Source organism: Strigops habroptila, chromosome 15, assembly GCF_004027225.2.
Source record: "Strigops habroptila isolate Jane chromosome 15, bStrHab1.2.pri, whole genome shotgun sequence".
In the NCBI taxonomy this organism is placed as follows: Eukaryota; Metazoa; Chordata; class Aves; order Psittaciformes; family Psittacidae; genus Strigops; species Strigops habroptila.
Genome location: NC_044291.2, coordinates 9463929 through 9478857, shown reverse-complemented (window position 1 = coordinate 9478857; position 14929 = coordinate 9463929). Strand labels below are relative to the sequence as shown.

Sequence of the window (14929 nt, the reverse complement as noted above, 5' to 3'; positions counted from 1 at the left end):
CACAGAGGTGTCTGCAGCTGGATATGGCACTTGCAAACAAAGTGACCCTCATACAACTGCCTTACAGCAGCTTAGTTCTCAACCTCTGACTAGCTTTGTGTTAGCTGTTTTCCAGATCTAAAAAGAGCCCACATGCCCCGAAGCTGGCTGTACTGAACAGCTCTCAGCTGGTTTGCAGTCCATTTCTACAGCTTGTGTTTTAACTCTGGCTATGGGGCATGCTCACTCTCTGCAGTGCAGAGAGGACATCACTTAATCTGAAATGAAAACACTTCACTGCATTAATCACCCATTCGTTTAGCCTGAGTGGGAAGGAGCTGTTACTCTCAGCTTGGTTACTCTCATCATTACACTGTAGCCCTCACTGATTTCTTGCTAAAACTCAGGTTTTTTGTCCTCCTGGGGTTGCAGTCTGTGCCTGTTTCAGAGCAGGAACTTGTCCCTTGGATGCCTATTTTTTTCTTGTACTAAATTTACAGCAAGGTCATTAAAAATTAATGTTCATACAATTGTGCATAGAAAGTGCCAGTGCTTGCCAGTAGCTCCAGTGCTTGCTGTGGAACTTCTTACTGTGCTTTCCCTGCTTACTGCTGATCTGCTTGCAGGGATGTATGGAGAGCCATTGGAATGCCCACACTGTTTTGTGATTGATGAATACCTGTCTCCAGGGGTTTGTCTTCTGAAGGCTGTCAGAATTCATAGAACCATAGAATCCTAGACTGTTTTGTGTTGGAAGGGACCGTAAGGCTCATTCAGTTCCAAACACCTGCCACGGCCACGGACACCTTCCACTGGAGCAGGTTGCTCCAAGCCCCTGTGTCCAACCTGTGTCCAACTTGGCTGCCAGGGATGGGGCAGCCACAGCTTCTCCGGGCACCCTGTGCCAGCGCCTCAGCACCCTCATAGTTCTCTTCCCAGTTCTGTCATCTGAAGGAAGAGTGCCAGAAATCACAGGAATTAAATGCTATCAGATGATGTTTGCATCTTCTGTGATTAATGCTGCCTTCTCGTTTTCCACAGGCCTTGCCTTATGTGTGTCTCCTCATTGCAATGCTCTTCTTCATCTATGCCATCATTGGCATGCAGGTAAAAAGTTTAGCTTTCATACAGACCATAATCAGCCTGGTTTTCTCCCGCTGGTTCAGAGTGCAAATGGGCTATTGCCTCCACAGCAAGATCAACAACTGACTTAGGAAGAGGGAAAGGCTTCTCTTGTCTGGTGTCAGGTACATTAGAAGTGGGTTAAAAAAGCCACTTTTTTCTATGCTTATTGCCGAGTTTGGTGTTGAACCTCTCCCTGGGTGTACAAAGGGAGAGGATGAGCAGACAAACCAGTTGCAGGAGCCACAGCGCAGCATCTCCAAGGCATTGGTGGGCAGCCATGTCTCCCTCGGGCAGAACATGTCCCTTCTGGGCACAGGCACATCAAGAGGCTGAGAGCAGGGACCAGCTCAGGCTCTGCACCTTCCTGATAAGAAATGAGAAAGTTCTCTTGACCTGGGATGGAGCTGGTGTTGGAAAGGGTCTGTGTGAAGATGAAGCACAGTAACCTTGGTTTTGTCCCCATTTAATCTCTACAACACATTTTTATCTCCCTCTTCAGCACAGAAATGATTTTAACTTTCAGATCCTTTAAACAAGGACAAATTATTTCCCTGCCTTTTCTTCCTGCTCCATTAGATCCACCTTCATTAAAAATGCCCATGTGAGGATGTGTTTGACCTGAATCACTTCTGTTTTCTGTGGCAGGTATTTGGGAACATTGCTCTGGATGATGAAACCTCCATTAATAGGCACAATAATTTCCGTACCTTCCTCCAAGCCCTGATGCTTCTGTTCAGGTAAATAGAGGATAAAATACCATATGACTTGCATGTGAACAATAAATAAGTCTTTGGTTTTGCATACACCAGTTTAGCTGCTGAGACTTAAGCATCTTCCAAGAAAGGTATGTGGAGTAAAGCATCCGTTCCTCCTTCATCCTCCTTAGCATTAAAGGTTGGCCTGGAACATCTCTGAATAGGACAGATCTGTTTCAACACACCAATATCTCCATAAAGTGACACTCAGCACCTTGACAACCCATGCCAAGTCAGGCAGAGGCTTAATATAGGACCCAAGTCACTATGACCAACCAAATCATCCTGGTATTCCTGTATCTGCCTGATACAAGAAATAAGAAATTCAAGGCGAGAAGCTGGGTTTCATTTCCCATCACCTCCATTGGGTTTACAGCCAGCACGAGGACAGAAATGTTAGCTGCTTCAAAAGAGAACAATCTAAACTCTGTTTACTTACACTGCACTGGACATGTTTAAATCAATCTGGTTTTATTCTCCATAAAACCAGTAAAGATCAGCCTGCCTTAGCCTGAAGAGTTTCTTCTACCCCCTGGTAATAGACGGAAATGTTCTTTCTCCTTTTATTTCCATATCAGCAGGCTAGTAGTTCAAATTCCTGATGTAGATGTAGGACACAACCTTCAACTTAATTGAGCACAGTAATATCACAAGTTGGATGCGCTTCAGGTGTGTAGTGGGGATGCGGTTGGATAAGCTCACCCTCTGCCATTCCCAACCGCAGGAGTGCCACGGGGGAAGCCTGGCACGAGATCATGCTGTCGTGCCTGAGCAACAGAGCCTGTGACCCACTTTCTGGCCTCACCAAAAATGAATGCGGTAGCGACTTTGCCTATTTCTACTTTGTGTCGTTCATCTTCCTCTGCTCCTTCCTGGTAAGTTGGTCCCAATCTCTCCCATAGTGGGGGTGCTGGAGTGGATTCCCCCCTCCCAGCCCTTCCCTCCCCATTCACTTGCTTCCTCCTTCTGCCTAATTATGATTTATACAACATTACAAGAGAGCTTCACTAAAACCCATTTATCATCCTGTTGATAAAATCCCTTTAATCCCCAAAGAGATCATTTAGTTATTAAAGGGGTTTATCTTCCTTCTCGCAGGGGGGTCTAATATTTGGCATTAAGCATTAATCTGGTTTGTCTTGATTTGTGGAAGTGAGCTGGGCAGCACAGGGTGAGAATGGCCAAGATAACATTGGTTCATCAGTGATTGCAGGAGGCATCTGGGAGCATCACACTTGATACCTTGTATTCTGTTTGTCACATACATGCAGTGATCATTTTCTTCTGCAGTGGTGCCAGGAAAGCTTTAGACATGAAACTAGACAGAGCTGCTGTATTTGATTTGTGCCTGTGGTCATCAATACCAGGCTGGGTTTCAGCTCTAACAGGTGCCAATGTATTTCCAATCACTTACAGGCATAAAAAGCTCTCTGCTCTAGGGCCTTGCTTCGTTTTCTGCACCACTGGGACAGAGGGATGGAAAACCAGGGACAGGGACCCAATTAAACTTCAAGGAGAAAGAGATGAAAGTCAGTTCTGAAATGTACCGAAAAGCAGCGTATCGAGCCTACATTCAGTTCCATGGCTTTGCTTTAAATTTGAGATTTGGTGCTTTGTGCAGCTAATCCCTGCTGTCATCAGAGACCTTTAGCCAGGAAAGAGGTACACGTGGCAGTCTGATGCTGGGTGTAGATAGAGCAGTTTCAATGGCCCCTACTGAGATCCTTTGTCTGACTGCTGTTGCCCCTTTGACATCCCATGCTTTATTTCTTCTGCATATATCAAAAAACATGAGTCCCTTACACAAATTTAATGCTCCATTTACTGACTCCTTTGGCAGTCTATTTCAAAGCCAGTTATTTTCCTTGTACGAATCCCTACTCCAACATCAGATATTATTTTCATGTGCATTATTGTTCTTTAACAGACAAATAAATAACTCCCCCTGGCTCACCCTCCCTGTCTCCTGTCATCCATCCCTTTCCACATGTAGTAGGAGAACTGGAGGCTGGAGCATATCTGTGCAACATTCAGCTTTGCATGAAGAGCAAAGGCAGTGAGGGCAGGCTCAAAAAATAGGCAGGGGAAAGCCAAGCAGCTGGGCAGCACAGGACAGGACTGTAACTCAATTCTTCAAGTGCATTCAGCACTTCATTGCAGTGAAACATGTGGTTCCCCACAAGTGATTAAAGCATTACAGAGCCGCAGCCTGGCCAGGAGAGCACGTTTTTATGGTTACACCATAAAAGACTGGGAGGGGTTGGATAACGTATTTGGTTTTAAATGTTGTTTCTGGCTCTCTGTGGATGTCCAGCTCAGCAAAATTTTCCTCCTGACATTTACACTGATGAAAAATATAAACTGAAATTTGAAAATATATGGGAATTTTAGAAACAGCTGTGTGGAAGCAAGGGAAAACTGTACGGAGCCATGGCTGGAGCTGGGAGCAATGGAAAAGGACGTTTTGCTGTCTCTTCAAGCTCTGTGGGTACTGTTATGTGTGGGGTAATTGCAGAGCATGTGTGAGCCCTGCCCATGTGGGTGTAGTGCTTGCAACTGTTGAGTAGTTTATTACCAGTACCCTGCCTATCTATAGCAGGGGATTGGAAGCAGGTGATCTTTAAGGTCTATTCCAACCTAAACCAGTCTTTGATTCTACAACTGAGAGTTGGTTTGGACATCCCTGTCCAGTACTTTATAGTGCACTGCAACAAGATTCAAGGACTTGTCTAGACTGTGTTGCACAGAGCCCCTGCAAGCATCCTGGAACTGGGGTGGCTCAAAGTACTGACTTGGTCCCCAAACCCAGCAGGGATGTTTGGTGCTGCAGGGCAGATGCCTTGTTTGCAGCTGAGGCACTAGCAGGGCTGGGGTGTGCTTGGCTCTGTGCTCTACAATTTGTCCTGGAGAAGATTCTTGGGTGGTACAAGACACCTCAGAGCCCTAGTGTAGCCATGGATAGATTGAGATCTGGGTTCTGCTCTCCACTTTCTTTTGGGGTGTGTTCTAGAAAATAGATGGACTAAAGATGTTGGGAGTCACTGATTAGCATTTGGGAGTGGTTCGTTACGGACTGTGCTTGTCTGTACTGGTGGGTTGTGTCCCCCAGCAAGCGCCAAGACCCCGCCTCCCTCCAGATCCCACAGGAATTGCTTAAAACTGCACAAACCCCCGACTTCTCTGCCTGGTTTTCTTTTAATGACTGACAGACCAGCCAGGATATTTGTATTCAGTTTAATTCTGCTTATCCTTGGGTGAGCACTGTCAGACGGCTTTACCACAGTCCTCCTTACTCAGTGCGGTGCAGAGGAACAGCGCTCATAGCAGCAGCTCAGCCTCCCTACAATAGACACAACAAAGGTAGAAAGGTGCCACTCAGGTCTTTATCCAGCACAGGAGCATCCGTTGCCCCCTGCCCTCTTGCTCTTCCATTCTGCTGGCTGCAGCTTGATCTTTTCCCATTGAAATCCTTGTGACTCTTCTGTTGGCTTTAATAAGAGGAGAATCTTTAAATGCCAGAAGCATTTGCCAGGCTCTGTGTTAGTGGCCATTAGGGACAGGAGCCTTTTGTGTGTCCTGCCCCTTGTCTTTCTGGGAATCTTTGAAAGTTTGAGTTGTTCTGAGTCTAAAATAGGACATTCAGGCTGAAGAATGGTTTTTCTCCTAGCTGTTCTTGCTTTGATGTGCCTTGATATGAGAGTGCTGGAAGAGTTCACCCAGTTCAGCCAGTTAGTGCCGCAGCCGCTGCAGCCCATGAGCTGGTCTGTGCTGGAGCAGAGCAAAGATGGGGCAAGGGAGAGGTGCTGAGCCAGTGGGCTTTGGGATGGGTCATGCTGTAAGGCATTACCAGCGACGGGGATGGGGCCAAAAGCTATGGCAAAACTGCTGCTTGCTGCAGAGCTGGTGGTGGCTGGCAGTGTGCAGAGAAGGAGAGAGTGGGCGGCCCAGGGACCCGGGGCTAAGTCTGTAGAGTTTATTCTCCAGCGTGCAGCTACTTCTTGTAGAAGCCACACTAAGGAAATCATTCTAACCATGCTAAGGGAATCATTCCAGCTCCTCTTCCAGCTTTTCTTCCCCTTTCCCATTTCCCTTTCTTCCCCATTCTTTTTTCTTCCTCCTTATTCCCTTTTCCCCCTTCTTTTTCTTTTTTCCCCCTTCTTCTTTCTTTCCCTTTCTTCTTTCTTTTCTTTACCATTCTTCTTTCTCTTCTTTCCCCTTTTCTTGTCTCTCTAACTGCATGATCGCTTCCTCTCTGCAGATGTTAAACCTGTTTGTGGCTGTGATCATGGACAACTTTGAATACCTAACGAGAGACTCCTCCATCCTTGGGCCCCATCATTTGGATGAGTTTGTTCGCGTCTGGGCTGAATATGACCCAGCTGCCTGGTATGTACACTGTTACATGTGGAGAAAGGCATCTCCACTGTGTATAAATACCATACCTATACACACAAACAGCCTGTTTTAATGTGAGTACAGCTCCAGAAGGAAGATGGCTCCAAAGCTTGAGGTAACATTGGTGGTAAATGCTCCAGCTTCGGTTCATTGTGCACTGGAGATGAACAAATCTGGTGTCATTACAAGGACATTTCCTTTATATAGACATGACATAGACATGAACCAACAAATCAAGAAAGCAAAATGCACCCTACACCTCCCCACCCTCTCCCACCCCCCCAAGCCAAAAATTAATAAAGTAGATCTTGGCTAGCTGGCCATGTAGAGAAGCTGTTTAGCATTTCCAAAAGGAGCTTTGATTGCGTTTGGCTTCTGCATCCCAGTTTGGAGATAAAAATATGCTGAATCTCTTGCCCTTGGCAGCACTTCAGGTAACTAGAGAGGCCAGGCCTTGTTATACCTCATTTGTGCAGCATTTCCCTCCTAGTTGAGAACCACCTTAATGGTCTCACAAATCCTGTGAAGAGACCTGAGGCCACACAAAAAACCTCAAACAATTCAAGTTTTCAAGGTGCTACCTGTCTCTTAAAAGGAGTTGATGTACTCCACTGCTTTGCATCCGAGTCAAGTGCTACAGGCTCAGCCTTCATCGTTTGTGTTCACCCACCTGTGAGGCAGCAGGGAGTGACATGAGTTTCTCCACATAAGGGTGTTTTGCTCAAAACATGTGATTTTCAAACAGACATTTCTCATCAAACCCAATGTTTGGATGTTGGAAACCTCCTTGTAATGACAGCAAATTGTACAAGGGAATTTTGTTCTTCTGAATAACATTTTCAGCTTTTGAACTTGCAGTTGAAACATAAGACGTGAAATAAGAAGAAAAGGCAGGAAGCCTGACTTTGGAAGCATTTCATTTCTCAGTGAGCTTCTGATAAAATGTTCCTGATAGAGGAGTGTGCTAAAGGAAGAAATGGTTTTCTCACAGCAGTTGGTGAGGTGTTTGGGTTTATGGTTTTATTTCTTTGTTTTTCTTATTCAAAGACATTCCCAGAGAATGCAGCTTGTCTGGGATGAAATACTCCGGTGTATGTGAGACCCAGGAGCTACTGCTGAAGATTTTTAAGGGATTTATTAAAACTAAGGGAACGGTTCTGGCCAGTGGTCACTTTCAGATCAAGACTGACTTTAATGTATTGCTTCTCTCCATTGCCCAGAGGAAGCTACTGCACAACAGTCCTGGCTGTTGGATGCATTTCTAGATGGTCAATCACAGTAGTTTCCTTGTTATTCTGCAGCTTGGGAATTTGCCTGTTGGGAGGCTTAGCCCTGCTAATTCTGTATCCATTTTCCTCCCCACAACTTACTCTGCTATGAATCTAATCTGTATTTGTAATGAAGCTGCCTCCAGCTCCTCCAATCTTTCCGCTCTTTTTTGTTTCCCTTCAGTAGAGACAGATGCAGCAAGTGTTTGTATAATCAGCATCTCAAACTCCCTGCTAGGATGCAATTAAACCACTTTAAAATCTCAGTTAAATTGATTTAGGCTAACTTTAAGTGTAAACCTATTCCAAAATGACTGCATTTCTCTGAACTGTGTGTGATTTTTAACTAGCTCAAAGCCAGCCATACTGTGAGCCTGTACATATACTGCACACATACTAGCGGCTTGTAATCTCCAAGCAGATTTTCATTACCACATGCTCTGTAATACAGACAAGTCTTTTGTGGCTATTTGGCCGGCAGTAAATATTTTTTTCCCTTCTTTTCAAATCCAGTCCTATCTCTTACCACTAGAAAATCTCAATGAGACTGAAAACTTGGGAGTGCCCGTTCTCTCCTCATAAATAGTCTTGGCTCTGGTGAGAATCTGTGGGAGGAGTAACACACCTGCAAGGGGAAAATTTAGTATCAATGTGGCTTTTTAATGTTGTATGTGTTCAAGAACTTTCCACCCACAGGAGTCAGAAGCATTAAGCTCACAGGAAGATTTTCCCGTCTTATTAACTCTGAGCACAGAGGTTGTGTTTCGTGAGTCACACAGAGGCCAAACCTTTTCACTTCTAGAGTATTTAATACAGAGTATGTCATATATTAAGATCCTAATGCTGTTCTTCTCTAAGCTTGTTCCCATTTTGCTTGGTGTGAAGCTATTGATGTTGGCAGAGGGACCAGGGGCAGAAATGCGAATCAAAGGACAGCCAATGCATGATGCTCGAGGCTTGATCCTAAAACATGTGTGATTTTCCATGTGTGAATAGTTCCACTGAAATCACTTATGTTTTCGTAAGTGGGACTAACACATCCGCAATTTAAAGATAATCTGAAATCTATTCACAGTTTGAGGCCACAACAGATCTTCTGATCATTTGGGCTGAACTTCTGTGAAGCTCTGGACATGGTGTTTCACAACAGCTATCCATGGACTGAGCTTAATAACTCATCTTTCAAGGTACAGCTCCCAGGAGCACATCCCGTCTTGACTGAAGACACAGGGCTTTAAAGGAAGCATTTTTTTATTCAGTCATCTGTTCACTGGTTGATCAAACTCACTGAAAGAAAATGTTGATCTAATTTTTGTTTTCCATGTCGGCCCATCTTCTTTTAGCATTTCAAGGCCAGGTTGGACGGACCTTGGAGCAACCTCGTTTAGTGGAAGGTGTCCCTGCCTATGGCAGGGGGTTGGAACTGGAAGAGCTTTAAGATCCTTTCCAACACAAACCATTCTATGGTTTCAGCTCCCAGTATAGACATTTTTCCTTAACTATCTGAGATAAAGAGATGCTGATGAAAATAAACAGAACTCAAATGGATTTAAACAACCTGGAAATAGGAAAGAATCCCTATTTGTCATAATTTGACACAATTTGCTGCCATAACCTTCTGATACAATACTTCTACTGGTCTGAAGGCCTTCCATGGACTTTCCCTTAGGGAGCTCAGGGAACTGCTCATACATATTTTCTACAGACTGACTTTACAAAACCATTCTATAATTTCAGTAAACTTCTTGATTCATTTAAACCAATGTACTTTTTATAACCACAATTAGGCCTGCTGCCAAGACTTGCATAGTTCCATTTGATCTCTTTCCGAATTAATAGTTTTGAGTGGATTGTGAAGGTTTTGAATAGACCTTAATTTTTCACTTCCAAAAAAGCAGTAATATTGAAGGAGACAGTCCAAAATATTCCAACCTTCTTTCTATAATTTACCAAAATAAACATAGTGAAGCCAAACCGCCTCGTTTTTCAGTAGAGGTCATTTTGAAGTTCTGTGCAGTTCTTTCTGTACATGAGTTGGTTGCTTACAAAAGATTAAGAAATCTAATCCCGCTATTAAACTAGCTTAAAATATTGTTGGGAATTAATGAGACTGAGCATAAAGCTACCTCGAGGCATCTGATTTCACCTGCTGGTAACAAAGGTTTTCCCAGTGCCAATGGCCAAGCCAGCTCTTATGATGGCCTTTTCTGGACTCAGCAGATAGCTTATTGCCCATGAAGCAGAGCACAGCCCTGCTGGAGTTATGTAGGTGGTAACAGTGGAAGGTGACGGTTCCCAAGCTCTTTTGAGCCAGCTAATTGGAATCCCAGTAATAATCCATTAAACAGGCTGTTTGTGTGCTGCAGGCTCTGGTTTTGTTGGGCACATTAGTGATAAAGGTAACCAGATGCAGTGGTTGGAAAGACTTGAACATGACTTGAAGTTTTCAACAAAGAAAATGCCAGGATATAGATTTTGTTGAGCAGTTGGAAGTTCTTTCTTTCTCTGTGTGTTAAAGTGCCTCCTCCGTTGCAAGCCCAGTTGCTCTCAGACTAACCTTGCTTTTCAGCGTGTTTTGCTCTTCCAACTTCTCCTGTTTGCCTGGGGAAAAACTGATTTTTGTTGTCATAACATCTGATGTTTTCTTTCCAGTTGCCGGATTCATTATAAGGATATGTACAATTTGTTACGTGTTATTGCTCCACCCCTGGGCTTAGGAAAGAAGTGCCCTCATAGGGTGGCCTACAAGGTTTGGAACTTCAGAGACTCCCTCCAGCATTTTCAGTTCTGGTTTTGTTTCTTTTTACACCCCACACCCTCCCCTCCAAGTGCAAATGCAACCAGTACAGAAAAGAAACTGCAACATAACTAACCCCTTGCCTGAAAGAAGGAATGATTGACTGATTGCCTCCTTGTTCCTTGATGCATCTCTTCCCTGTCTACTCCCACACCCCAGCTGGCTGGAGACAGGCAGCTTTATGAGACAGTGAACCCTCCAGCTTCCATCCTGCCAGGTCTAGGTGGGAAGTGTTGGGGAAAAGCAGCACAGCATGCAAGCACTTTCTATATATACACACTGGAGAGAAATGTCCTCCCAAGCTTTGTAGGGAGTTGTCCATCATATTTGGGCTTCAAAGCATTGTCACTCCAATGATGATCAGCATTTGAGCCCCTCCCTTTCTTGAGCTGGAAAGATGTTTGATCTGGGCACTGGCTAACTGGGCAGCAGGGTGGGATGGTTACCTAGGCTGGGGGGAGATGAAGGGATGAGTTTTTCACAGTGCAACAGATGGAGATTGCCTTGGAAGGAAAATTATGTTTCTGAGATCCATGAAACCTCCTGGCTTATGGCACAGGAAAAGTACAGTGTCCTTGGGAGCTAAGGTGGGAATTAAGGACAGATCTTGCAAGCAAACAGCAGAGGATGACACTGGGCTTCAGTTGGGTCCCAGTTAAAGGCAGGGATTTTCTGGCAGTCAGTACATGGAGAGCAGAAGAAAAGGAGAGACAAATGGAAAGAGACAGCATGGAGCTTGCTTTTTTCTTTCACTCCAGCCCAAGTGTTTTCCGCACCTGATTTGGGGATTAAGAGTTATTAAGCACTGCAGAGAAGGCATGAGACCCTCTACCTCCTGCCGGGGAGCAGAGGCAGAAGAGAGGAGTCAGGGGGAAGCCATTGGCTCTTATTGCAATTTGTGTCTCTCAACAGCCTTTAAATTAGCTCTGGGCTATAAAACCTGGGTGGTATTTTAACTGCATTAGTTATCAAGGACAGGAATAGATGTTTTTGGCTTGGTAAATTCTCTCTTCCACCCCCTCCTGCATCAATGCTTTACGTAGGGATTGAGACCCATACCAGGGCAGTGTGCTGATGCCTGCTTCTGTAGCTGTCCTGCTTGAGATAAGGGGTTTCAGATGGGTGCTTAGGTCTTGGTTTCCTTGCTAGTGTAGTGTTAATACTGTCCTGCTTTTATAGACGTTAAACATTCATAACACACTACAATATACTTAAGTCTCCTGAGATGACAGGCAGCACAGATTTGCACAATGTAATAAGCAGACAGCACACTGGGAAACCAAAATGGGATTGTCACAGTCATGTTCCCAGTTTCAGTAGCCAGAAAAAAGCAGAGCAGGAGAATTCCTTGTGCTTTCTATGTCACTTGCTTTTCAGGGCAGGATGTTATTTGCCACCAACATGAGCTGAAGGTAGATGCCATCAGTAATGGGCTGGTCTAAGGGTCTTTTCCCAGATCCCTGCAATTCCCAGCTCTCTCTAATGCAGGACAGCCAGCTGCTCATGGTGGTGGAAACAACTATTTGACATTGGGTTGGTGGAAGAGAGGCCCCATCAAATGTAAAGGAGAAACAGGTCCCCTTTCCACCACCTTCCTGAAAAACAAGTGCTGGGCTCTGGTTTTGTCAAATTCAGGCTGGAGGTTGTGCAGAGCTGCACCCTTGGCTTGGAGTCAGAGCAGCCCCAGCCTGTCCCCTGAGCAAATACCCCAGGATTGGCTTCTTGCTTCTCTCATAGCCTACAAGCTAACCTGAAAACCAAACTCTTTATTCACTGAAGGAAAGCTGAATGAGTTCTCCAAGTCCTACCTCTCCCTGTCCCATAACTCTGCCTACCAGCTCTCCCTGGCATGGTGAATACAGAAGGGGAAGCATTCTCCACCTCTACAAAGAGCCAGCCAAACCCAAGCCCTCCTCACACCCTCTCCACCCCAAGCAGAGACATCAATCATTCCTCACAGGGACCCAATTGCTGAGGCACAGCTCTGGCCATAAGACATCCCTGCAGTGAGGAGGAGACATTGGGCATTGAAACACAGCAACGGAAGCAGAGAAACCTTCCTATTTACCCACCTCTTTGGTTTTGTTTTCCTGAGAAATCTGATTAACCAGATCTCTGTTTTCTTTTCTGCTTTCCCTTCTCTCTCCTCCTTTTCATTTGCTTGGTTGTGTTGCCTTTTTTTCCCCATCCCCTTCCCTCTTTTTTCCCACCCCCTCCACCCGGTCTGGTTTGATTTCTGTGTCCTCTTGCTTTTGCTTCCCTCCCTTTGACTCCAAGCGGGCGCATCAGTTACACAGACATGTATGAGATGCTGAGACACATGTCCCCACCTCTAGGCCTTGGAAAGAAATGCCCAGCTCGTGTTGCCTATAAGGTAGACCAACCCCCCAAGAAACTCCTGCCAAACCACCAGCTTTTTGTGCCGTGGCTGAAGTGGGTGCCGGGTTTCTGTGGCATTAGTGTTGTTCTCCTGGGACTTTGCTGGTGCTTCCTCTGCTTTCCGAGCAGACTGGATTTTGGATGATCTGCTTTTCTAAATTTTTTTGTTCTTCAGTAATCTTTATTTTTTTGTGTTTAAAATTATGGCACATCACTTTGTCTTTATAAGTATGTCTCTGCTATCTCTATGAGTGTTTCTCTCTCTCCTCTCTCATTCTGCTTCCATTTAGGCTAATTTGGGGATGGAGGGTGCTAATGACCAAATTACCCTACAATATGATCCCCATTTATCTTCCTAAAGCTCTTTGACTCTCAGTGCTCACTAGCCCTTCAGTAGTATGTTGTTTTTTCCCCCCTTTTAATTAGATTGGAGTAATCAGAGTAGGCAGTGCTGTAGGAGTTAGCAAGCCATTAAACACAGGCAACACCAGAAGGGCTCCTGAAATACCCTTTGTGAAAGAAATTATTTGAACAGAAAACATTGAAGCCAGGAAGATGAAGAAATCAGTCAAACTTATTGTTTACTGTGGAAAACTTTTTAATTGAATCACAGGAAACGCATTCTAACCAAAAGGCTGCAAGCTGCTGCCTTCCAGACACTGCCTGGATGAACGCAGTGGAAACACGGAGCCAAGATCATGGAGCAGCCCCAGACCCTGCCAGTTAAAGCCACGCTGATCATGATGCTTGGAAATCTGCCTTTGTAGGGTCTCTTTCTTGGAAGGTCTTCACATTGAGCCTCACAGTTTTAGAGGGAGAGGTTTGCCATAAGCATCTAGCATTGGTGTAACTGAGCATCCATCAAACTCAACAGGAGTTTTTTGCTGGTGATGGCATTTCAGCCACCACCAAGCCCAATTACTACGCCCCATCATGCTGTGTGCAATGGATCCAGACCACACTAGCCCCTCCAGTAGTGCTTGGGTTCTCACTGAGGCCATATGAAAGCAAGATTTTGTGAGAAACTCAAGCTAAACCCAAACCTGGGCCTGCCTTTATGTAGGGCAGTTAGCAGCAAGAACAGGTTCAGATACAGTTTCCTGAGATCCTTCCTTAGTGTGTTAGGATTTAAAAAGAAAAATTAAATATTAACCTTAAAGCAAGCCAGTTAGATGTTTTTTCTGTATTCCTTTCGATTTGATTCTGGCCACTTTGGTAGGTGCTTTGAAAGAGCATCTCTGTTACAAGCAGTTCATACCCACCATGCTGTAACTACGCTTGAGAAACCCAGTTACATCAAAAAGCCGGCTCCCAGGTCTCAGCTATTTCAGATAGAAGAGTAAATAGCTAAACAGACGTCTGTATAGAGGTACCAATCATACACAGAAACCCAATGATTTTTCAAGTAATCAGTGTCTCCTTTTAGCACCCATGGGTTTCTATTGACTTCAAATGGAGCTGTGTCCTGTCATAGGTGTTTGCAGCAACCATATCTGCTCTGTGGTCACACGAGTACCAGAAGCATAAAGCTCTCCCTCCCCTTTCCCCCTAATCTTGCATAGTTAGAAAATGAAGAAAATAAAAGGGGTTAAAAAGATCATGTGTTAAAATAGATGGTTTTTACAAGCCTTTTGCTTGTTTTCATAGCATGGTGTTTCTGTGCCTCTATGTGACTGTGCTCAACTCTTGCCGCAGACTGTCTCTGGGCAGGGGCACTGCAGAGTCTGTCTTTTCCCTGTGAGTTAGTTGGTACCTTGTTTAATTTGTCTGTCTTTGCAGGACAAATCCACAGCATTTAGGTACCTATAAACAGACTCATGCTTTTTTTCTTTTCTAAGACATCTTTAATTTTTACCCATCTACTTATGAACCCTCCGAAAGATGTCTGTGTATGAACCATAATGATGGGAGACCTGGGGAGGACAGTGCAGCCCACACAGAGCCAGCTTGGGGGGGTGACAAAGACCCCCTCGTCCTGCACTGTAGCTCAGCCAGTGCCAACAGCAGCCAGGACTTTGTCTTTGCATTGTTTTTGTTCTCTCCCTCTGAACCAAGTGATTTTTTTACTGTTCTGTCTGGCAAAAGGCAAGACATATATCCTCATATTGCCAGATATATTGCCCCACATATCCACCCCTTTTCTTTCCATATTTATTATTCCCAGTCCTCTCTGCAAAGGTTTTGCCCTGTGTCTTTGTCTATATTGCCTTCTCAGTATGTGCCTACTGTGA

General features: G+C 44.8%; 1 protein-coding gene across 19 annotated transcripts in view; it reads left to right on the top strand.

Moving 5' to 3' along the window:
* Window positions 1–14929, top strand: part of CACNA1B (calcium voltage-gated channel subunit alpha1 B) — a 310494-nt gene that overhangs the window by 264828 nt on the left and 30737 nt on the right. For 12 of the 19 annotated variants that reach the window (XM_030507166.1, XM_030507161.1, XM_030507163.1 and 9 more), the window contains 5 exons: window positions 1021–1086; window positions 1750–1841; window positions 2584–2734; window positions 6118–6245; window positions 12597–12693. In XM_030507166.1, the coding sequence (XP_030363026.1) occupies window positions 1021–1086; window positions 1750–1841; window positions 2584–2734; window positions 6118–6245; window positions 12597–12693 (534 nt within the window). Of the gene's footprint in view, window positions 1–1020; window positions 1087–1749; window positions 1842–2583; window positions 2735–6117; window positions 6246–10174; window positions 10272–12596; window positions 12694–14929 lie in introns of all 19 variants that reach the window. The other 7 variants (XM_030507165.1, XM_030507164.1, XM_030507162.1 and 4 more) reach the window with 2 other exon arrangements.